At 44.0% G+C, this 25,934-nt stretch overlaps 1 protein-coding gene across 2 annotated transcripts in view; it reads left to right on the top strand.

The window, feature by feature from the left end:
* Positions 1-25,934, top strand: part of LOC122554081 (rab GTPase-activating protein 1-like) — a 496,968-nt gene that overhangs the window by 358,041 nt on the left and 112,993 nt on the right. For both annotated transcript variants that reach the window (XM_087990933.1, XM_087990934.1), the window contains exons 15-17: positions 8,323-8,397; positions 14,361-14,486; positions 17,127-17,270. In XM_087990933.1, coding sequence (XP_087847059.1) covers positions 8,323-8,397; positions 14,361-14,486; positions 17,127-17,270 — 345 coding nt within the window. The remainder of the gene's footprint in view (positions 1-8,322; positions 8,398-14,360; positions 14,487-17,126; positions 17,271-25,934) is intronic.

The raw sequence follows: 25,934 nt of genomic DNA, 5'->3' as shown, positions 1-25,934 counted from the left end.
GGTGGATTATTAAATTGACAGACAATACAAAGAGTTGTGGATAATGTCGAAGGTTGTCAAAGGATACAGTGGAATATCGATTAGTGGTGGGCGGCACGGTGGCACAGTAGTTAGCACTGCTGCCTCACAGCGCCTGAGACCCGGGTTCAATTCCTGTCTCAGGCGACTGACTGTGTGGAGTTTGCACGTTCTCCCCGTGTCTGCGTGGGTTTCCTCCGGGTGCTCCGGTTTCTTCCCACAGTCCAAAGATGTGCAGGTCAGGTGAATTGGCCATGCTAAATTGCCCGTAGTGTTAGGTAAGGGGTAAATGTAGGGGAATGGGTGGGTTGCGCTTCGGCGGGTTGGTGTGGACTTGTTGGGCCGAAGGGTCTGTTTCCACACTGTAATGTAATGTAATTAGTGACAGATATGGTCGGAGAAATGGCAAATGGAGTTTAATCCAGGTAAGTGTGAGGTGTTGCACTTTGAGAAAACAAATGTTAAGGAAAAGTATACAGTTAATAGCAGAACCATCAGCAGCATTGATGTGCAGAGAGATCTTGGGGTTCAAGTCCACAGGTTCCTGAAAGTGGCCGTGCAAGTAGATAGGATGATAAAGAAGGCATATGGCATGCTTGCCTTTATTGGTCAGGGCATTGAGTGCAAGATTCAGGATGTCATGTTGCAGCTTTCTAATACTTTAGTTAGGCCACACTTAGTGTATTGCATTCAATTCTGGTTGCCACGTTACAGGAAGAATGTGGAGGCTTTGGAGAGGATGCAGAAGAATTTTACTAAGATGCTGCCAGCATCTACCAGGATACTGCCTGGATTAGAGGGTATGAGGTATTAGGAGGGACAAGAAAAAACTCAAGTTGTTTTCTCTGGAGCAGCAAAGGCTGAGGGGAGATTGATAGAAGTCTATAAGATTATGAGATGTATAGATAAGGTAGACGATTAGAATCTTTTTCCCAGAGTTGAAATGTCTAATACAAGGAGACATGCATTTAAGGTGAGAGGGGGAAAGTTCAAAGGAGATGTGAGGAGCAAGTTTTTTACACAGAGAGTGGTAGGAGTCTGGAACATGCTACTAGGGGTGGTGGTGGAGGCAAATACATTAGAGGTGTTAAGAGACTGTTTAGATAAGCACATGAATATGCAAGCCATAGGGAGAAATAGACCAAGGGCAGGTGGAAGAGATTGGTTTAATTTGATGTTATGTTGGGCACAACACTGTAGGCCAAAGGGCCGGTTCCTATGCTGTATAGTTCTATAATTTAGCCTTGGCATCCATCCAATGCACACAGTCACCACAACATATTGGAAAAGAATCTTTACTGAGAAACCACACTTTCTGCCCAAAACCTTCCTTAATTCACACCCAAACCCCCTGTTTTTGGTTGTTACCTTATTTTCTCAGCCCCCCTACACCTCAGGAATTAGCATTCCTACTGTGTGGAACAGCCCCTTTGGCCCAATAAATCCAGAGTCCTGAAAAAGGGCTTATGCCCGAAACGTCGATTCTCCTGTTCCTTGGATGCTGCCTGACCTGCTGCGCTTTTCCAGCAATACATTTTCAGCTCTGATCTCCAGCATCTGCAGTCCTCACTTTCTCCCCCAATAAATCCACACCAACCCTCCGAAGACTATCCCACCCAGTCCCATTCCCCTAGACTTACCCCTGACTCATGCTCCTAACCTAAACACCTCTGAACACTATGGGCAATTTAGCATGGTCAATTCACCTAACCTCACATCGTTGGAGGAAACTGGAGCACCCAGAGGAAACCGACGCAGACACAGGGAGAATGTGCAAACTGCACACAGACAGCCCCCGAGGTGGGAATTGAACCTTGCTCGCTGGTGCTATGAGGCATCAGTGCTAACCACTCAGCCATCATGCTGGGTCTTGGTTGATAACTCACAATTCTCACATGCTTAACTAAAAGACACTATGAAGAAGCTGTGTAACAATTCTTCCCCCAGTGGATAAAGCATATTCATACTGTGGACAGTGAGGAAAGTTATCAGAAGTTGCAGCACGGGCGGCACGGTGGCACAGTGGTTAGCACTGCTGCCTCACAGCGCCTGAGACCCGGGTTCAATTCCCGCCTCAGGCGACTGACTGTGTGGTGTTTTTACGTTCTCCCCGTGTCTGCGTGGGTTTCCTCCGGGTGCTCCGGTTTCCTCCCACAGTCCAAAAGATGTGCAGGGTCAGGTGAATTGGCCATGCTAAATTGCCCGTAGTGTTAGGTAAGGGGTAAATGTAGGGGTATGGGGTGGGTTTCGCTTCGGCGGGTCGGTGTGGACTTGTTGGGCCGAAGGGCCTGTTTCCACACTGTAATGTAATCTAATCTAATCTAATGACCTTGATCAGCTGGGGTAGTGACAAATGGAATTTAATATAGATAAGTGTGAGGTCTTGCATTTTGGAAAGTCAAATCAAGGTAGGAGTTTCCTGGTGAATGGTAGAAGCTTAAAGAGTGTAGTGGAACAGAGGGACCTTGGAGTTCAGGCGCACGATTCTCTGAAAGTGGAGTCACAGGTAGACAGGACAGTGAAAAAGACTTTTGGCACACTGACCTTCATCAGTCAGGCATTGAGTATAGAAGTTGGGAAGTTATGATGAAGTTGTATAGGACGTTGGTGAGGCCACACTTGGAGTATTGTGTTCAGTTTTGGTCACCTTGCAATAGGGAAGATGTCATTAAACTGGAAAGAGTGCAGAAGAAATTTACAAGGATGTTGCCAGGACTCAATGGTCTGAGTTACAGGGAGAGGTTGGACAAGCTAGGACTTTTCTCTTATAGAGGGTAGGAGACTGAGGGGGGAGTTTATAAAAATATATAAGATCATGAGAGGCTTGGATCGGGTGAATGCACTCAGATTTTCTCCCAGGTTTGGGGAATCGAGGACTTGAGGGCATCATAGAGTCATAGAGATGTACTGCATGGAAACAGATCCTTCGGTCCAACCCGTCCATGCCAACCAGATATACCAACCCAATCTAGTCCCACCTGTCAGCACCCGGTTCATATCCCTCCAAACCCTTCCTATTCATATACCCATCCAAATGCCTCTTAAATGTTGCAATTGTACCAGCCTCCACCACTTCCTCTGGCAGCTCATTCCATACACGTACCACCCTCTTCATGAAAATATTGCCCCTTAGGTCTCTTTTATATCTTTTCCCTCTCATCCTAAACCTATGCCCTCTAGTTCTGGACTCCCCGACCCCAGGGAAAAGACTTTGCCTATTTACCCGATCCATGCCCCTCATAATTTTGTAAACCTCTATAAGGTCAACCCTCAGCCTCCGACGTTCCAGGGAAAACAGCCCCAGCCTGTTCAGCCTCTCCCTGTAGCTCAAATCCTCCAACCCTGGCAACATCCTTGTAAATCTTTTCTGAACCCTTTCAAGTTTCACGACATCTTTCCGATAGGAAGGAGACCAGAATTGCATGCAATATTCCAACAGTGGCCTGACCAATGTCCTGTACAGCCGCAACATGACCTCCCAACTCCTGTACTCAATACTCTGACCAATAAAGGAAAGCATACCAAACGCCTTCTTCACTATCCTATCTTCACTATCTACCTGCGACTCCACTTTCAAGAAGCAATGAACCTGCACTCCAAGGTCTCTTTGTTCAGCAACACTCCTTAGGACCTTACCATTAAGTATATAAGTCCTGCTAAGATTTGCTTTCCCAAAATGCAGCACCTCACATTTATCTGAATTAAACACCATCTGCCACTTCTCAGCCCATTTGGTCCAGATCCTGTTGTAATCTGAGGTAACCCTCTTCGCTGTCCACTACATCTCCAATTTTGGTGTCATCTGCAAACTTACTAACTGTACCTCTTATGCTCGCATCCAAATCAAAAGCACTGCTGCCTCATAGCATCAATGTAAATGACAAAAAGTAGAGGACCCAGCACCGATCCTTGTGGCACTCCACTGGTCACAGGCTTCCAGTCTGAAAAACAACCCTCCACCACCACCTTTGAGCCAGTTCTGTATCCAAATGGCTAGTTCTCCCTGTATTCCATGAGAGCTAACCTTGCTAATCAGTCTCCCATGTGGAACCTTGTTGAACGCCTTACTGAAGTCCATATAGATCACATCTACTGCTCTGCCCTCATCAATCCTCTTTGTTACTTCTTCAAAAAACTCAATCAAGTTTGTGAGACATGATTTCCCACGCACAAAGCCATGTTGACTATCCCTAATCAGTCCTTGCCTTTCCAAATACATGTACATCCTGTCGCTCAGGATTCCCTCCAACAATGTGCCCACCACCGAGGTCAGGCTCACCGGTCTATAGTTCCTTGGCTTGTCTTTACTGCCCTTATTAAACAGTGGCACCACGTTTGTCAACCTCCAGTCTTCTGGCACCTCACCTGTGACTATCGATGATTCAAATATCTCAGCAAGAAGCCCAGCAATCACTTCTCTAGCTTCCCACAGAATTCTCGGGTACACCTGATCAGGTCCTGGGGAATTATCCACCTTTACCTGTTTCAAGACATCCAGCACTTCCTCCTCTGTAATATTGACATTTTGCAAGATGTCACCATCTATTTCCCTACAGTCTATATCTTCCATATCCTTTTCCACAGTAAACACTGAATCAAAATATTCATTTAGTATCTCCCCCATTTTCTGTGGCTCCACACAAAGGCCACCTTGCTGATCTTTGAGGGGCCCTATTCTCTCCCTAGTTACCCTTTTGTCCTTAATATATTTGTTAAAACCCTTTGGATTCCCCTTAATTCTATTTGCCAAAGCTATCTCATGTCCCCTTTTTACCCTCCTGATTTTCATCTTAAGTGTACTCCTACTTCCTTTATACTCTTCTAAGGATTCACTCAATCTATCCTGTCTATACCTGACATATGCTTCCTTCTTTTTCTTAACCAAACCCTCAATTTCTTTAGATTTCCAGCATTCCCTATACCCACCAGCCTTTCCTTTCACCCTGACAAGAATATACTTTCTCTGGATTCTTGTTATCTCATTTCTGAAGATTTCCCATTTTCCAGCCGTCCCTTTACCTGCGAACATCTACCTCCAATCAGCTTTTGAAAGTTCTTGCCTAATACCGTCAAAATTGGCCTTTCTCCAATTTAGATCTTCAACTTCTGGATCTGGTCTACCCTTTTCCATCACTATTTTAAAACGAGTAGAATTATGGTCGCTGGCCCCAAAGTGCTCCCCCACTGACACCTCACTCACCTGCCCTGCCTTATTTCCCAAGAGTAGGTCAAGTTTTGCACCTTCTCTCATAGGTACATCCACATACTGAATCAGAAAATTGTCTTGTACGCACTTAACAAATTCCTCTCCATCTAAACCTTTAACACTATGGCAGTCCCAGTCTATGTTTGGAAAGTTAAAATCCTCTACCATAACCACCCTATTATTCTTATAGATAGCTGAGATCTCCTGACAAGTTTGTTTCTCAAGTTCACTCTGACTATTAGGATGTCTATAATACAATCCCTTTCTTATTTCTCAGTTCCACCCAAATAACTTCCCTGGATGTATTTCCAGGAATATCCTCCCTCAGCACAGCTGTAATGCTATCCCTTATCAAAAATGCCACTCCCCCTCCTCTTTTGCCTCCCTTTCTATCCTTCCTGTAGCATGTGTGTCCTGGAACATTAAGCTGCCAGTCCTGTTCATCCCTGAGCCATGTTTCTGTAATTGCTATGATATCCCAGTCCCATGTTCCTAACCATGCCCTGAGTTCATCTTCCTTCTCTGTTAGGCCTCTTACATTGAAATAAATGCAGTTTAATTTATTAGTCCTACCTTGTCCCTGCCTGCCCTGACTGTTTGACTCACTTCTGTTCTCAACTGTACCAGACTCAGATTGATTTCTTCCCTCACTATCTTCCTGGGTCCCACCCCCCCACCTTACTAGTTTAAATCCTCCCGAGCAGCTCTAGCAAATTTTCCTGCCAGTATATTAGTCCCCTTCCAATTTAGGTGCAATCCATCCTTCTTGTACAGGTCACTTCTACCTCAAAACAACTTCCAAAGATCCAAAAATGTGAATCCTTCTCCTGAACACCAGCTCCTCAGCCATGCATTCATCTGCTCTATTCTCCTATCCCTGCCCTCACTAGCTCGTAGCACTGGGAGTAATCCAGATATTACTACCCTTGAGGACCTCCTTTTTAAATTTCTGCCTAACTCTCTGTAATCTCCCTTCTGAGTCTCAACCTTTTCCCTTCCTATATCACTGGTACCAATGTGGACCTTTTGCTGGCCCCTGTCCCCCGTGAGAACATTCTGCACCCTCTCTGAGACATCCTTGATCCTGGCACCAGGGAAGCAACACGCCATTCTGCTTTTTCTCTGCTGGCCACAGAAACGCCTGTCTGTACCTCGGACTAGAGAATCCCCTAACACAATTGATCTCTTGGAAGCCGACGTACTCCTCGTTGCATTAGAGCCAGCCTCAATACCAGAAACTTAGCTGTTTGTGCTATGTTCCCCTGAGAATCCATCACCCCCTACATTTTCCAAAACATTATACCTGTTTGAAATGGGTATATCCACAAAAGTCTCCTGTCCTCGTTGCCTACCTCTCTTACCCTTCCTGGAGTTAAGTCGTGTCTGTGGCTGTATCTGAGACTTTCCCCCCTTCCTATAACTGCCATCCATCTCATACTATTACTGTTGCAAATTCCTCATTGCTTCTAACTGTGTCTCCAATCGATCCATTCGATCTGATAAGATTCACATCCAACAGCATTTATGGCAGATATAATCTGCAGTTACCCTTAAACTCTCTTTAGACTCCCACATCTGATAAGATGTACATATCACTGCAAAGCCATTTTTGCTCCTTCACAATCTACAGACCCAGAAAATAACACTGTCTTATTCCTTTACAAAACACGGCACCAGGTCAAATTAATAGTTATGGCTTATATTTTAAGTTTAATCAAGAGACTTATCTCCAAAAACATAGAGTCAAGAAAGAACCCACTGTACTCACTACTGCAGCCTTTCTATTGGACAGACTTAAAACAACTATTAACTTATCTGATTCTGTATTGTGAACTTCACCCAAACAGGTTCCTCCAAGATTAGTTGTGAAATTCACTGTTTGTTAATTTTCCCAGATGCACTCCGATGTCTAGCGATACATGAATTCGAAAACAGCAAAGGCAGTAACCGTGCAGTCTCTCTCTCTCTCTCTCTCTCTCTCCTGCACTGTCCTCACCATGTGCTTACTGCTGTTGTTTTGACTTTTTTTCCCCAAAGTTCCAAAACAATGCAACAGCATACAAAACAGTAATTGCTGCTCCTGGAATTTGAGGAAATCACTTAAAATACCTCAAAAAAAAAGGAGCAGCTCTTACAGCCAGAAATTTTTCCCGTCCTGCATCTTGGATTACCCAGAATCCAAACCCAGCATCAGTTTAAGGTCAGAGGAGAAAGAATAAATGGGAACCTGAGGGGCAACCTTTTTACACAGAGGGTGGTATACATATGGAATGAGCTGCCAGTGGAAGTAATTGAGGTGGGTACATTAACAACATTTAAAAGGCATTTGGACAAATACATGGATAGGAAAGGATAAGAAAGATTTGGGAGTAAGTGGGGACTGCAAATGCTGGAGATCAGAGTCAAAAAGTGTGGCACTGGAAAAGCAGAGCAGGTCAGGCAGCATCCGAGGAGCAGGAGAGTAGATGTTTTGGGCATAAGCCTAATTTGGGCAAAGTACAAGGAAATGGGGTTAGCGTGGGTGGACATTTTGGTAAACATGGACCAATTTGGGCCAAAGTGTCTCTGTGCTGTAGCACTCTATGACTGTATGTGACCATTGACTTCTGCAGCTGTGTGACACCTGTCCTTGGCACATGTAATCTTTGCACAAGTACAGTCCGTGAGCACTTTAATATGTACAGTTTTCCCAACAAAGAGATATCTTTTTACACACTTCCACGAGAGGAAACATCTACATACACAATTGCAATCACATGCCAATTGCTAATTCTGAATCATCTGCCTGCCTATTTAAATGTGTTTTTCAAAATAAAGTGTTTATTTATTTCGACTAAAAATGCTACTGCAGGCTATAAATATTCACATTCTCTCCAGGTGTTAGAATTCTGGCGTTTTACTGACTTCCTTAGTGACCTGATTGAACAAAGTATCCTAATGTTGCCTGTCCTTTAAAAATCGTAAGAATACAGGTTAAAAATGTGTAGAATTCTTTTAAACTGTGAGCTGACATGGGGGCACATCTTTACAGGGTGGAGACAGTGTTTGTGGAGCTGGGAACTGAGCCTTGATTTTCACTGCTGTTTTGTTCTCCGCAGGCGTACTCTGTGTATGACGAGGACATTGGCTATTGCCAGGGCCAGTCGTTCCTGGCTGCTGTACTTCTGCTGCACGTAAGTACATTGTTGTGCGTCAGAGAATTTCATGTCACCACATACGTTATGGCAGTCAGGACTTCTGACCTTCATCCACCCCTTGTGGCAATCACTTTCTGCGCACGTAGCTGGGCAGTAAACCAGTTAATGAGATTAATGAGGAAGAGCCAGGTTGGGTTTTGCAATGGTCCTGCGGCTTACACTATCACCTCCAGTAAGCGTCACGGGAGAAGGTACTTGGCAGTTATCAGGTGGCTGTCTGCCACAGGAACAGAAGAAACTCACGTGAAGGACCTCAACCTGGCAGTGAGATGCTATTCCTCAGGCTGTTGAAGCCAGGTAGGAGGTGAGCCCTTAGAGTTGGTAGCCGCCCCCCCTCCCCCCTCCCCCAACCATCAAGTTCCAGATTCTCAATCCCAAGCTGCTGCACATGAGCAGACTGTGATCCCCTACCCCTTGACTTTAGTTGGAAATATTGCTCCATGTGTACCACACTAACGAGAGGTTCTGGTACTTCAGAAAAACCTTCTCAGAAGGTTGGAACTTGAAATGAGTACGGGTTTTAAGAAGGAAGCAAGAGGCTGGCAGCAAAGGCAGCTCCATTAACCGTGACACACGATACAGGAGCACAATAGGCTAATCTGGCTGTCAAATCCACTCCCTCAGTCACTGAGATCATGGCTGTCCTGATAATCTTCAACTCCACTTTTCTTGCCTTTTCCTGTAACCCCTGATTCCCTTACTCTTTCAAACTCTGTCCATCTCATCCTCGAATACACTTAATGACCCTCCTTGACATCCTTCTGTGGTAAAGGATTCCGCAGATTGACTGCCCTCAGCCGATAAGAATTTCTGAGCTGCAGTCGCTGTTTTAAGATTGAGGACTGAGGCAGTCAATTTGTGCGCAGCAAGCTCCGACAAACAGAAATGTGATGACAACTAGGTCATATGTTTCAGTGATGTGGATCCAGAGCTAAATGTAAATTGTTCGGGGCACCTGGGATGCCATGGGTCTGTTTGCGTACCCTGGGAGGCAGACCGATGTTCATGTCTGATGGTGGGGAGCTCATTTCACAGAATCACAAAGTTGTTACACTGTAGATGGAAGCTGTTCAGCCCATCATATATCCACTAGCAAACTGAATGCGCATCATGACTTACTGCCATTCTCCTGCCTTTTCCAAAAATCCTGCACTTAACTAAATTATCATCTATTGCCCTCTTGAATGCCTTAATTGAACCTGCCTGCACCAGGTCGGGAGCTCCAAAACCAAATCGCTCACAATGTGCTTCATTTGTAAGTTACCTTATATTTTCACCCTCTGTTCTCACTTCTTTTATGGGAGGGAACCTTTTCTCCCAATCTACTCCATCCAGCCACCTCTTGATTCTGAAAACTACTATTAACTCTGCTCTCAGCACTTTTCTCTCCGTGGAAAACAGTCCCATAGTCTCCAATAGTCTGATGCCCAGAACGGCACAGTACTGCAGCTGAAGTCTATCTGGTGTCTTGTGATGGTTCAGACTAGCTTCCTTTCTGTTGTACTCTTTGTCCCTATTATTGAAGCCTAGGATAGTGTATGCTTTATTAATTGTACTATTAATTATTAATTGAAGCACTGGCGTACCTGTCTTGTCACCTTTAATGACTGAGGCAGATATCCACCCAGGTCACTGTGCCCTGCATAGTTAGGATAGTGCCCATTATTAAGAGTCTTTCTCCATATTCTTTCCATGAAAGTGCTGTTTACTATGCTTCCATATTTCGTATCTTCCACTAATTTGGAAATTGTCCCCTGCACATCAAGAAGTTGCTAGTCAGTGAAGGTAAACAGATCGGTCTCTAACTGCTGGATTTCTCCTTACAAATTCTTTTCGAGCAAGGGCACAATGTTTTCAATTCCCTAGTTCTCCATCAGTGCCTCTGTGATTTCCACCCTTCAATATTAATGGCAAGGTCCTGGGGAGTGTTGCTGAGCAAAGAGTGAGGGTTCATAGCTCCTTGAAAGTAGAGTCACAGGTAGATAGGATCGTGAAGAAGGCGTTTGGTATGCTTTCCTTTGGATGTAAGTTTGCTAACTAGCTGGAAGGTTCTTTTTCAGATGTTTCATCACTATACTAGGTAACATCATCAGTGAGCCTCCGATGGTGTTAGTGACCCACTTTCTATTTATGTGTTTACGTTTCCAAAACTCAAAACTCGCTAATGCTTTCCTTTATTGGTCAGAGTATTGAGTACAGGAGTTGGGAGCTGAAAATGTGTTGCTGGAACAGCGCAGCAGGTCAGGCAGCATCCAGGGAACAGGAGAATCGACGTTTCGGGCATAAGCCCTTCTTCAGGAATCTGCCTGACCTGCTGCGCTGTTCCAGCAACAAATTTTCAGCTCTGATCTCCAGCATCTGCAGACCTCACTTTCTCCTACCGGAGTTGGGAGGTCATGTTGCAGCTGTACAGGACATTGGTTAGGCCACTGTTGGAATATTGTGTGCAGTTCTGGTCTCCTTCCTATCGGAAAGATGTTGTGAAACTTGAAAGAGTTCAGAAAAGATTTACAAGAATGTTGCCAGGGTTGGAGGATTTGAGCTACAGGGAGAGTCTGAATAGGCTGGGGCTGTTTTCCCTGGAGTGTCGGAGGCTGAGGAGTGCCCTTATAGAGGTGTATTAAATCATGAGGGGTATGGATAGGGTAAATAAAGAAAATCTTTTCCCTGGGGTGGGTGAGTTCAGAACTAGAGGACATAGGTTTAGGGTGAGGGAAAAATTTAAAAGAGACCTAGGGGACAACCTTTTCATACAGAGAGTGCGAGTATGGAATGAGCTGCCAGAGGGAGTGGTGGAGGCTGGTACAATTACAGCCTTTAAAAGGCATCTGGATGGGTATATGAATAGAAAGGGTTTAGAGGGACATGGGCCAAGTGCTGGCAAATGGGACGAGATTAGGTTAGGATATCTGGTTGGTATGGGCGAGTTGGACGGAAGGGTCTGTTTCCATGCTGTACATCTCTGTGACTCTATGACTCTAATATTCTTGGATCATTTGTTTCCAGTGCCCTATCACCTTTAAATACCAGTGTCTATCCAATGCCCCTCCTTATCAATTTTAAACCTTTCCAATGATTGTGTTTTCTCCTCTGACACCATAGCTTGGTCAGCATCTCCTTCCCTATGAAAGACAGATTCAACTTATTCATTTAATGCCTCAGCCATGTTCCCTGCCTCCACGTGTAAATCTCATTGGTTGTTCCTAATTGGTCCTACTCTTCCATTTCCTACATAGAGTCATAGAGACGTACAGCACGGAAACAGACCCTTCGGTTCAACCCGTCCATGCCGACCAGATATCCCAACACAATCTAGCCTCACCTGCCAGCACCCAGCCCATATCCCTCCAAACCCTTCCTATTCATATACCCATCCAGATGCCTTTTAAATGTTGCAATTGTACCAGCCTCCACTACTTCCTCTGGCAGCTCATTCCATACACGTACCATTCTCTGAGTGAAAAAGTTGCCCTTTAGGTTTCTTTTATGTCTTTTCCCTCTCACCCTGAACTTATGCCCTCGAGTTCTGGACTCTTCCACACCAGGGAAAAGATTTTGTCTATTTATCCTACCCATGCCCCTCATGATTTAATAAACCTGTATAAGGTCACCCTCAGTCTATGACGCTCCAGGGAAAAGACCCCAGCCTATTCAACCCCTCCCTTAGCTCAAATCCTCCAACCCTGACAGCATCCTTGTCAATCTTTACTGAACCCTTTCAAGTTTCACAAAATCCTTCTGATAAGAAGGAGACCAGAATTGCACGCAGTATTCCAACAGCGGCCTAACCAATGTCCTGTACAGCCGCAACGTGACCTCCCAACTCCTGTACTCAATACTATGACGAATAAAGGAAAGCATACCAAATGCCTCCTTCACTATCCTGAATAGCCTGCGACTCCATTACTTTTGCTGTTTATGTGTTCTGTAGAAGACGTTGGGATTATTCTTTATATGAGCTGCCAATCTTTATTTTTAACCTCTCCTAGCTGCTCTTATTTGGGTTTTCACTTCCCTTCTGAATCTTCTGCATTCATCTTGGCTCTCAATTCAATTTTTTACCTCATACCCATCAGGTTTTTTTTTTCTTCCTCTATCTCCATTTACGTCCTGGGATCTCTGAATTTGTTTTTCCATCTCCTCCTTTTGAGGGAATATACCTTAACTGTCCCTGAACCATCTCTTCGTTGAAGGTAACCCATTGCTCGGCTACTGTTTTTGTTGCCAATCTTCAGTTCCAATCTGTCCAACCCAGCTCTCCTCTTTCCCTGCTGAACTCAGATTCTGGGTTGTCCTTTGTTCTTTCCCACTGTCATTTGTAAATTTTATAATTACAATGATCACAGTCCCCTATGTGCTTCCCCCACTGAACTTGATCAACTTGATCCACCTAATTCCCAAGAACTCGAGCAGCTCCTCTTTTTTTTGGTTGGACTAGGCACACACTGTTGTAGAAAGTTCTTCTGAATACAATCTTGGAATGACCACTGAGCAATGTGATTGCACCATTTTTGTTCCTTAGCTTTTGCCAAATTGATTCTGTCCTTGAAACCTCTTTGACATCCGGTTTCTCCACCACTGCACTGAACTCCATAACCAATACTGCCATGGTTCTCCCTTTCATGTCTTTTCTGAATACCTTGTGACCAGGATTATTTAACACCCATTCCTGCTGAGTCTTCAACCATGTCTCTGTAGCCATAATGTCATAATTTCACGAGGCAATCTGCACCTGTACCTCAACAATCTTATTGACTACACGCTGTATGCTCACAAATATGTTACCCTGATTTAGATTTATTTCTTTCCTTCTTTTCCGCAACTTCACCTCTTAGTCTGCTAGATGTTATTGTCTTGGTGTGTTCCCTGTGTCTTTCCCTGTGTTCTTGTGCACCAGAGTGATACTTTCTCATCTGCTCTCCAGGTTCTCCAACCCCTTCCTCCTTTTCTCTGATTGTTAGTTTAAATCTCATGTCGCCCAAAGCACTAGCCAAATGCCGTCCAAGAAACTCTGTCCCAGCTTTGTTCAGGTGCTCCCCGTCCAGCTTGTACCGGTGCCATCATCCCCAGAGCCAATCTCAATTGTCCATGGAATCTAGAGGCCCATCGTATGCCATCTTTCCAACTATGTATTCACCTGCCTTATCCTTCTGTTTCACCTTTGTCAGTATTCTGCAGAGATACCCATTTAGTGAGAGAAATCTTGTGGAACTCCTACTTTGCTTTCTTTGGCTGTCTAGAGTTGCCCATTCCCTAACTGCTTGCATTGCCTCTAACCTGCATGAATATACTATCCATACAGTTCTCTTCCAAACAGATGTACCACATTGACACCACTGTAGCTGAAGATTTTACAGCTGGTGATCCATCCTGCACATGTCTGTCTTGATCATATGAACTATCCAACCCCCCCCATTTGCCAGAGGATGGGCGTATCATACCTTAATCTTACTTTTGTAATGTTTCCTTTTGACTTATTTTTTCTAGTGATGGGTCATTTTATAAATTTACATTTTTGCAAAATTCCCTGACTTTGAAATGTAGTACCTAATAGCATCTACTCATAAAGCGACCTCTTCTTCTTCCCCTTCACTGAATGCCCGCTCAGCAAGCTTAAGTTCTTGCAATGAACCTGACCGAAAGCATCTTTCCTCCCATGCACCGAATTCTCAACTTCCACCAAGTATATGCTGTCTTATCTCACTCTGTTATGGTCTGACCATTTCTGCCCATACCACACTCAGAGTGCCTGTGTAGACTTTGAGTTCAGTATCAGAATGAATTTTTAAATGTATGGGCTCAGCTGAGAGTGCTACCTCTGAGTAATAGTGAACATTGTTGGCTTCAGGGCTGATCAAAAATGTTAGTCTGATCTGTTCAGAGACCTTCTATGGCTAATGAATGTCATCCTGACTTGTGGAATAAATACCTATTCACAGATGCCGGAGGAGCAGGCATTTTGCGTCTTGGTGAAGATTATGTATGATTATGGTCTCCGGGAACTCTACAAGAACAACTTTGAGGATCTACATTGCAAATTTTACCAACTGGAGAGGCTACTCCAGGTAAGCACCAAGTGCCTTGTCTCACCAAAACTTGCTACCACACACGGATCGAGATGAAAATTCTGAGAGTTTATTCAATATTGTCTTGTATTTTTCCTTCGGAAATATTGCATTTCACTATATGTTTTTGTTCATTTGAATATGTATTCAATGGTTGTAATTGTCTGCAGCAATAGGTGGGCAGGGTTTCACTCTTGCCACCTCAGCGAGTGTTGAGCTGGTGTTGCAGGTCGCAGATCCCTCTTGGAACATGGGTTACTTCATGTTCAATAATTTCAAAGTGTAGCAAGTGCAGTCATGTTGCCAGTTGTGAGTCAAGTATCAGCATGGACACCTTCATTAAATCTACTTGATAGGGTAGAATTATACTTGTTTGTATGTTTCTCCTGAAAGACAGTACCTTTACTCCCAGTTGTGCAGTTCTCTCCCAGTTGCACATTGAATGGTCAGTCAAGGTCATTGCTTATGTTTTTGTATGGGGCTTGGGCTTGAAATCACACCCTTCTGAATCAGGATTCAGATCCATAGTCGTCATCATTTCTAAGATTGTTAAACTGAAACCAGAGTGCTTGGGTGGACATTTGAATTATTTATTAATATCTAAAAGGTCGGATTTCAGGCTGTTCATGGGAAATTAAAACTCTACACTGATTCTGAATTTGCATGTATCAATGTCTATTGAAGCAAGCAAGGAGAACGTTGGTGTAGTTCTGCGAAAGGGATTCAGTAGAATCTGTCACTGAGTAAATGGCCTATTACTGAAGCCAACCTGGTGAAAAGGCCTGGGTCAAAACCCTGAAGGGAAGTCTGGAAAGTTGTAAAGCAACCAGGAGTATCATCTATCCACATGAAACTGTTAGCATACACTGCCCTATATATATCACCTGTCACAGCTTCAGAGTTACAGATTCTGATCCACACCTGCAGATGTCTGTGCCAGTGTTTTCTCAAAAGTTCACTGTTGAAAAGAAGCAGCTGACAGAACCCAGTTTTGGATGAACTTGTGTACTCAAAAACTTAAAAGAAAATCCTGATTAATTTATGAAAGGTAAACTTTAGTCGCTCCATAGTACTGAGCTTCTGTATTTATAATATAAATTATTATTCCTCTTTGGCATTTGATAGTACAAGATGAAAAGCTTCAACAGTGTATCTGTTTTCTTCAAAAATGCTGCAGTAACTCTGTACAAATACCATAGTTACTGCAGATGGAATTAAATCTCTGCTGCTCATAACATTGGGGTCAAGGTTAGAATAGTGCTGGAAAAGCACAGCAGATCAGGCAGCATCCGAGGAGCAAGAAAATTGACGTTTCAGGCAAAAGCCCTTCATTAGCATTCCAACAACTCTAATCTTGACTCCAATCTGCAGTATCCACTTTCACCTTGAGGATAACATAACATGATGAAGGTTCCTATTTAATAAGGTGGTACTATATCAACGCCCCCTTCATCGATTTCCAGAAATTCTTGGGTGACGGTGACACAAACAGGAATGCAGTGAAGTGTCCAGCAGCGAACTACATCACTTGGAACCCTGAGCTTCTCATGCTGTCCTCAGTGTCACCCATTTCTGCACTCACGCAACCGTACGGTTAGTGGTGTCGATGGTAGTCATGATTTGGAGATGCCGGTGTTGGACTGGGGTGTGCAAAGTTAAAAATCACACAACACCAGGTTATAATCCAAAGGTTTAATTGGAAGCACACTAGCTTTCGGAGCGCTGCTCCTTCACAACCACCTGATGAAGGAGCAGCGCTCCAAAAGCTAGTGCTTCCAATAAACCTGTTGGACTATAATTTGGTGTTGTGTGATTTTTAACTTTGTATGCTGTAAACATTGTATGGTTGCAAAGTGGCCATTCAGTTCATCAAACCTGTACTGACTGCCATGGCAACTCAGCTAGTCTCACCTTTCCCATGTTGTCCTGCATGTTTTTTTTTAAACTCTCCCTTGCAAAAGCCATTATTGAATCTGCCTTTTTCACTCTGCCAGATTCTGTGCACCTAGATTCCAATCACTCACTATGAAAACAAAGGTATTCCTTGTTTTCTCTGTCTTTCCTGCCAATCCCTTTAAATCTGTATCCCATGTTTCTCGATCCTCCTACTAATAGGACGGGTTCTCTCTATCTATACTGTCTTTCATGATTTTGAACACATCCCTCAAAGGACAAGAGCCCAGTGTTCCGTTTGGATGATTGGCTGATGGTTTCTTGTCACATGTAGCCCTTGTTCCATTTACGCTGTGTGGGACCTAAGGTGAACTGCCAGTGATGGTGTACTTGTGATAGTTTAAATATCGTGCCTTTTCTCTATTGCAAAAATGGATTCTTAATGATGCACCTCATTACATGGTAAAATTGGAGTCCTGCTCATTTTGTTTGAAGCAGTGAGTATGAACTGTCAGTATGGCCTCGATAATAAAAACTGAAAGAACTGTGGATGCTGTAAATCAGAAACAAAAATAGAAATAGCTGGAAAAGCTCAGTAGGTCTGGCAGCATCTGTGGAGAGAAATCAGAGTTAATGTTTCGGCTCAGACCCTTACTTCTGTGTTTGTGTTGGCCTGTATAATGGTTGCCTGTTATTTTGAGAGTGGGTGTTGAAGGCAAACCCCTAATTCTTGTTTGGTATTTGCAGGAACGGTTACCTGACCTCCACAATCACTTCATGGATCTGAACTTGGAGGCACACATGTATGCTTCGCAGTGGTTCCTCACACTCTTCACTGTCAAGTTCCCACTCTGCATGGTCTTCCACATCATCGATCTGCTGCTCTCTGAGGTAAGATTACACACTTTTACTCTTTTCTTCACTCATTTATGCTGTCTCACATGCTCTTACACTCTGCTGCACAAATTCTCATTCAGTCACATGGTTTTCTCTGGAGCGTCAAAGACTGCGGGGTGACCTTATAAAGGTTTATAAAATCATGAGGGGCATGGATACAGTAAAGAAACAAGGTCTTTACCCTGGGGTGGGGAATTCCAAAACTGGAGGGCAAAGGTTTAGGGTGAGAGAAAAACAATTTAAAAGGCCTTAGGGGCAACTTTGTCACACAGAGGGTGGTGTGTGTGTGGAATGAGCTGCCAGGTGAAGTGGTGGAGGCTGGTACAATTACAACATTCAAAAGGCATCTGGATGGGTACATGAATAGGAAGGTTTTAGAGGGATATGGGCCAAGTGCTGGAAAATGGCACTAGACTAGGTTAGGATATCTGAGATGGAAATGTGTTGCTGGAAAAGCGCAGCAGGTCAGGCAGCATCTAGGGAACAGGAGAATCGACGTTTCGGGCATTAGCCCTTCTTCAGGAATGAGGAAAGTTGGTCCAGCAGGCTAAGATAAAAGATAGGGAGGAGGGACTGGTTAGGATATCTGGTTGGCATGGATGAGTTGGATCGAAAGGTCTGTTTCCATGCTGTACATCTATGACTCTTATATTGTCACACGCTCTTACACTCTTTGTACACACTTTTACAGGCTCTTACTCTCTGTCACATTCTCTTACACTCTATCACACAGTCTTACATATATTCACATACATCCTTACACCCAACGCACACTTAAACCTAATATGCACCCTGTCTCATACTGGATAAAAACAAGGACTGCAGATGCTGGAAACCAGAGTCTAGATCAGAGTAGTGCTGGAAAAGCACAGCATGTCAGGCAGCATCCGAGGAGCAGAAAATCGATGTTTCGGGCAAAAGCCCTTCATAAGGAATAGAGGCAGGGTGCCTGCAGGGTGGAGAGATAAATGAGAGGGGGTTGGGGGTGGGGAGAAAGTAGCATAGAGTACAATAGATGAATGGGGGTGGAGATGGAGGTGATAGGTCAGAGAGGAGGGTGAAGTGGATAGGTGGAAAGGAAGGTAGGCAGTAGGACAGGTCATGAGGGCGGTGCTGAGCTGGAAGGTTGGAGCTGGGGTGAGGTGGGAGAAGGGAAAATGAGGAAACTGGTGAAATCCACATTGATGCCATGGGGCTGAAGTGTTCCTCCCTGTCTCAGACTGTCATGTACACACTCTTAAACATGCTTTTACATACTCAGCATTCCCTCTTAGACACAACACTCCCTCCTACACACAGAATGTACGTCCTTAAACTCAGAATGCCCCCTCTTACACATTCAGTGCACATTCTTACACAAGCTACATGCTGCTATACACAGCACAAGCTGTTACACACACAGTGCACCCTCTTAAACAGACAGCATATCATCTTATACACACAACGCAATTCTTATGCAAGAATGAACAAAAGAGCAAGTCATGGAGAGGGTGGGAGTGTGGAAGAAATTAAACAACAAAGATGTCATAGAGCAAAAGGCAAAGGGAATAGTGTTGGTCCCCACTGGAAAATTGTAGCAGGCTCAGGACAGAGATACAAGCATGAGAACAAGGTGATGACTAGAAATAGCAAATGACCACAAGCTCAGTATCCATCAATCCATAAATAGGAACTGCTCCATCTTTCAATAGGATCATAGCTGATCTGACATTTCTCATGTCCACTTTTTCCCCCTTTCCTGTAACCCATGTTCCCTCGACTGATCAAAAATCTAACTCAGCCTTAAATATACACAAGGACTCTGCCTCCACAGTTCTCTGTGGCAAGGAGTTCCAAAGACCCTCCAGCCTCTGAGAAAATAAATTCCTCCTAATCTCAGACTTAAGTTGATGCCCGTTTGTTCTGAGAATATGTCCACTGGTCCGAGACTCACTCCTGAGCCAATTCCAGAGCAAACAATACGGTAAATGGAAAAGCCCTGGGGAAAATTAATGTACAGAAAGATCTGGGTGTTCAGGTCCATTGTACCCTGAAGCTGGCAACGCAGGTGGATAGATTGGTCAAGAAGGCATATGGCATGCTTTCCTTCATCAGACGGGGTATTGAGTACAAGAGTTGGCAGGTCATGTTATAGTTGTATAGGACTTTGGTTTGGCCACATTTGGAATACTGCGTACAGTCCTGGTCGCCACATTATTAAATGGATGTGGATGCTTTGGAGAGGATGCAGAAGGGGTTCACCAGGATGTTGTCTGGTATGGACGATGCTAGCTATGAAGAGAGGTTGAGTAGGTTAAGATTATTTTCAATAGAAAGACAGATGTTGAGGGGGGAACTGATTGAGGTTTACAAAATCATGACAGGTATAGACAGGGTGGTTAGCAAGAAGCTTTTTCCCAGAGTGGGGGATTCAATTACTAAAGATCATGAGTTCAAGGTGAGAGAGGAAGAGTTTAAGAGAAACATGCGTGGAACGTTCTTTACGCAGAGGGTGATGGGTGTCTGGAATGCGTTGCCAGCAGAGGTGGTAGAGGCAGGCACAATAGCATAATTTAAGATGTATCTAGACATGAATGAGCAGAGAGCAGAGGGATAGAGATCCTTAGAAAATGGGCGACAGGTTTAGATAGAGGATCTGGATCAGCACAGGCTTGGAGGGCCGGAGGTCCTGTTCTCGTGCTGTAATTTTCTTTGTTCTTTGAGGGGAACTGACTGTCAGCCTTTATCCTATTAAGCCGCATAAGAATCCTTTATATTTCAATTAGATGACCTGTCATTCTTCTAAATTCCAATGAGTGGAATCCCAATCTATTTAGCCTTGACTCATAGGACTGTCCTTCCATATTGAGGGTCATCCGAGTGAACCTTCGCTGAAATGTGGATTCAAAATTGGCTCAGTTGTAGGAGGCAGAGGGTCATGACAGAAGGCTGCTTTAATGACCAGAAGCCAGTGTCCTATGGCATACATAGGGGTCTGTGCTGAGTTCCCTATTTGTCATTTATATGAGATAGATCACTGTGTAGGGGTTGGATTAGTAAGTTTGCAAATGACGCAAAGATTGGTCAGATGGTTAACAGTGACGTTGAGTGTCTTGGACTACAGGAAGATATAAACAGGATGGCCCGGAAAGTATGAGATCATACACTTTTAAAATAGCAATTTGACAATAAAGTATTCAATGAATGGCGTGACTTTAGGAATTCTGTGGAACTAAGGTACCTTGAATTGTTTGTCCATAGAAAACTTTGGGCAGCACGGTGGCTCAGTGGTTAGCACTACTGCCTCACAGCATCAGGGACCCGGGTTTGATTCTGGCCTCGGGCGACTGTCTGTGTGGAGTTTGTACGTTCTCCCCGTGTCTGTGTGGGTTTCCTCCGGGTGTTACAGTTTCCTTCCACAGTCCAAAGGTGTGCAGGTTAGGTGAATTGGCCGTGCTAAATTGCTCATAGTGTTAGGTGTGTTAGTCAGGGATAAATGTAGGGTCGGGGAATGGGTCTGGGTGGGTTATTCTTCAGAGGGTCGGTGTGGACTTGTTGGGCCAAAGGGCCTGTTTCCATACTGTAGGGAATCTAATCTAATCTGTGAAGGTAGAAGGGCATGTTAGTAGGGTGGTGTAAAGGCATATGGGACATGCCTTAATCAATCAAGTCATAGATTATAAAAACAGGGAATTCATTTGGAGTTGTCTAAAAATTTTGTGAGACCACAGCTGGAGTACTGTGTGCAGGATGCGATTGCAAAGGAGATTCACCGGGATGCTGTCAGGATAGAGAAATTTAAATTATGAGGAAAGGTTGGACAGGCTTGGATTGTTTTTGTTGGAGTAGAGAAGACTGAGGGACGATCCGATTGAAATGTACCAGATCATGAAGGGTATATACAGAGATGATAAGGAGCGGCTGTTCCCCTCAGTTGAAGGGTCTGTCACAAGGCGACACAGGTTCAAGATGAGGGACAGGAGGTTTGGGGAGAACATGAGGAAAATCCTTTTACACAGAGACTGGTGATGGACTGGAATTGCCTGGGTGGATGGTGAATATGAAGCAAATTGCCTCATATCCTTTAAAAAAGGGATTCGGATAAGAACTTGGTATGCCATAACATTCAAGACTATGGACCAAGCGCTAGTAAATGGGATTAGGTTGAATGTCAGGTGTTTCTCACTGTCAGTGCAAACTCAATGGGCCGAATGGCCTCTTCTGCACTGTTTGGTTCTATGACTCTAACTACATTCAATGAAATAATACCTTTCATGTTTGCAGAGATGCTCCACAAGGTAGTCACCCAGTTTGTGTTTGGTCTCCCCAATATAGAGAACATTGCCTTCTGAGCAGCGAACAGAGTCAACTGAATTGAGAGAGGTAAAAGTAAACCAGGATGTTGTTTACCAGGATGTTGCCTGGAATGGAGAGGAAGTCGTACGAGGATAGGTTGAGAGTTCTCGGCCTTTTCTCGTTGGAACGGCGAAGGATGAGGGGTGACTTGATAGAGGTTTATAAGATGATCAGAGGAATAGATAGAGTAGACAGTCAGAAACTTTTTCCCCGGGTACAACAGAGTGTTACAAGGGGACATAAATTTAAGGTGAAGGGTGGAAGGTATAGGGGAGATGTCAGGGGTGGGTTCTTTACCCAGAGAGTGGTGGGGGCATGGAATGCGCTGCCCGTAGGAGTGGTAGAGTCGGAATCATTGGCGACCTTTAAGCGGCATTTGGATAGGTACATGGATGGGTACTTAATCTAGGTTAGAAGTTCGGCACAACATCGTGGGCCGAAGGGCCTGTTCTGTGCTGTATTGTTCTATGTTCTATGTTCTAAATGGCTCCTTCACCTGGAAGCAGTGTTTAGGGCCTTGGAGAGTTAGGTAGGAAGTGAAAAACAAGTATTGCACCTTCTGTAACTGCATGGGAAAGTGCTATGGATGGAGGGGATTGAGTAGTGGACCAGGATGTCCTGGAGGGAATGGTCCCTCCGGAATACTGATGGAGGAGAGAAGTAGAAGATATGTTTGATGGTGACACTATGCAGAGGTGGTGAAAATAACAGACCACGATCCTGGAGATGAGGGGAATGCCATGGTTCTGAGAAGGAGGGCATGGGGAAGTGTCGTGGGCAGGCATGTGGGAAATGTGCAGGATAGTGTGGAAGGATATTGTACGTTACAGAGAGACATAAATAAGATGCAGAGCTGAGCTGAGAAGTGGCAAATGGAGTTTAATGTGGAAAAGTGTGAGATAGTTCACTTTGGAAGAAGTAACAGGAATGCAGAGTATTGGGCTAATGGTAAAATTCTTGGCAGTGTATATGAACAGAGAGATCTCGATGTCCAGGTGCATAAATCCTTGAAGGTTGTCACCCAGGTTGATAGGGTTGTTAAGAAGGCATATGCTGTGTTGGCATTTATTGGTAGGGAGTTTGTGTTTCGGAGCCACGAGGTCATGCTTCATTTGTACAAGACACTGGTAAGGCCACATCTGGAGTATTGCATACAGTTCTGGTCACATTATAGGAAGGATGTGGAAGCTTTGGAAAGGATTCAGAGGACATTTACTAGGATGTTGCCTGGTATGGAAGGAAGGTCTTATGAGGGAAGGCTGAGGGAACTGAGGCTGTTTTCATTGGAGAGAAGAGGGTTGAGAGGTGACTTAATAGAGACATATAATCAGAGAGTTAGATAGGGTGGACACTGAGAGCCTTTTTTCTTGGATGGTGAAGGCTAATACGAGGGAAAATAGCTTTAAATTGAGGAGTGATAGATTCAAAACAGATATCAGGGGTAGTTTCTTTACTCAGAGAGTAGTAGGGGTGTGGAACTGCCTACCTGCAACAGCAGTAGACTCGCCGATGTTAAGAGCATTTAAATGGGCATTGAACATACAGAATTTAGCAAATAACCTGTCCCCAAAAATGGAAACTGAGAAATTCAGGAAGGGATAGTCCATGTTGGAGATGGATCATGCAAAGGTGGAGATGAGAAGCAAATATGATAAAGAATTGTTGAAATGACATGGAGTATCAAGCACATGATGGACATGACTGGATAAGGGGCAAAACATAGCATGAAAATAGGAAAAAATCAATTGAGTGGCAAGAACAAGCTGAAACATTGGAATTATTGTCACAATCCTGTTTGTGGATTCTAGGCAGCTGAATTTCAGCTACAGATAAACTTAGGCATGGATGGAGTCAGCACTGTGCAATTGTATTCCAGACAGAGACAGAGAGAAACACCGGTTTCTTTGGGTCAGGATTTGCAATACAAGAACACAGGGGGCCACTTCATCTAACACTGGTTGTCAGGAAATCCCAATCTTCTCCATCTCTTCCACCTTCAACCCCCATTTAATGCTAATGAAAGCATTGTATCAGTCCCAGTCAATGAAGGGCTTTTGCCCGAAACGTCGATTTTGCTGCTCGTCAGATGCTGCCTGAATTGCTGTGCTCTTCCAGCACCACTGATCCAGAATCTGGTTTCCAGCATCTGCAGTCATTGTTTTTACCTCAGTCCCAGTCAATGTTTACCTGAGGTAGACAAAGTTGGCTTCACAATTACTTCCCACAAGTAGGAGTATGTAAAAAAAGGTCATATAAAATTGAACATTATTGTAGTAGTTATATGGTAAGGACTAAGCTATTCGTGTGAGAGTTTGTGTATAGCTGACCAGAGTGGTGTATCAGTATTGCCCTCTGGTGACCTTTACAGAAATGTTCAAGTGAGATTATTCAGCATATGACATTTTTGAATATCTATGATACGTAAGCTGGCATTTGTTTCTTTACACTTGGTTGGGAAACAGTTTCTAAGAACATTAAAGCTCAATGTCCTGCGATGATCATCAAGCTGGTTAGGACCACTCCACTACTCAACATCACTTTGAATAGAACGATGCACATCAGATACTGAGCGATGAGTACAGTCCAACTCTGCACCCCTCGTAGGGCTTTGGATTTGAAATTTTATGACGAGGTTATTGGCCTAGGTCCCTGGTCTCCTAATACAGTCACCTCATCACTATGCACAGTTGGTGCCAGATATTTCTTTCTGGGAGCTTTAAGTAATGCCCCATGAGACATCTCTCTCATATTCAGTATTTGCTGATTCACATTCTTCCTCCGAGGAATTGTCACATAAGGCAGACTGTGAGCAAGCATACACAAAAAGGGGCCATCAGTGGGTTTATTGGTCCAGATGGTCATCTTGCTTTGCAGTCCTTTCCTAAATCAAACGGAGAATGTTAATCTGCAGCTTCTACAGATTGCATGGCCTCAGCAATCAGCTCCGCAAACCAGAGCCCACTGTTTCTCCCCTCACCCAGTCACCCCCACCATCACCCCCTCTGATTCCCCTCCTCCAAGACTTCCCCATCTAGTGCATGAGTCACAAAAAGTTAATGAGCAGGTGCAGCAAGTGATTAGGAAGGTTAATCGAATGCTATGTATTACAAAAGGAATATAAAGGTAAGGATGTTCTGTTTCAGTTGTACTGATATATTGGTGAGACCATATCTTAAATGCTGCATGCAGTCTGGTCTCTTTATTTTAAGAAGAATGTCTAGCAGCGATTCAGAGAAGGTTTACTAGATTGATATCTGGAATAAGCATGTAGTTCTATGATGGAAGATTGGACAGACAGCACTTGTTTAGAAGAGTGAAAAGTGATTTGGTTGAAATGTATAAAATCATGAGGTCTTTCACAAGGTGGATGTGAAAAGGACATTTCCTCCTGTACAAAGTTCATCTGATGAAGGAGCGGTGCTCCGAAAGCTAGTGTGCTTCCAATTAAACCTGTTGGACTATAACCTGGTGTCGTGTGATTTTTAACTTTGTACACCCCAGTCCAACACCGGCATCTCCAAATCATTTCCTCCTGTGGGTCAGTCAGACAAAGTTGGAGGACACTGTTTTAAAATTAATGGTCGGCCTTTAAAGACAGAGACGAGGGAACATTTTTCTTAAGCATTGTTCAACTTGTCTACCTCGGAAGGTTGTGGAGATGAGGTCATTGAATATTTTTAAGATTAATGTGGATAGATTCTTGTTAGGCAAATTAATCAAATGGATAGATGCAATGTTGCATACATGTCACAGTCAGGTGTAACCTTATTAAATAGTGGAGCAAGTTCAGCTCCTAATTCATATGTTTCTGGCTGTCAGGGCCCCTCAGGACCTCATATGTATCGGTCAAGTCACTTCTTGCTTTACCAAACTCCAATAAACACAAACATGTCCAATCCAACCTTTTCTCATAAGATAACCTGCACAGTGCTTGTCCTTTGAGGTGGGAGATGTTGCATGTTTGGAAGGTGATACCATGGTGTGTTGCAGCACTGCTTCTGATGAATGGTGCACACTGCTAACACTGTGCAATGGTGTTGGTTGGAGTATTAATCAATTGGCTGGATTTGAATATTAGTAGAACTGTGTTCGCTCGGGGAAATAAAGATTACTCCACTATATTCCTGACATGAGGAGACTATACATAAGTTACATACACTCATCTAGCCAGCATCTAACAGTCAAGGTCTGACTGTTGCATGATTTTTATTGGACAGAGGACAAAAACTCAGTGCACATGAGCATTAATTGTCTTGGGAATTGCAAATAGCATCAAGCATTGTGCAATCATCAGCGAACATTCCCACTTCTGACATGGTTGAC

Source organism: Chiloscyllium plagiosum, unplaced genomic scaffold (assembly GCF_037043375.1).
Source record: "Chiloscyllium plagiosum isolate Xiang-an unplaced genomic scaffold, Cpla_swu_hap1 HiC_scaffold_9, whole genome shotgun sequence".
NCBI classification, from domain to species: domain Eukaryota; kingdom Metazoa; phylum Chordata; class Chondrichthyes; order Orectolobiformes; family Hemiscylliidae; genus Chiloscyllium; species Chiloscyllium plagiosum.
This window is presented reverse-complemented; position numbering and strand designations above follow the sequence as displayed.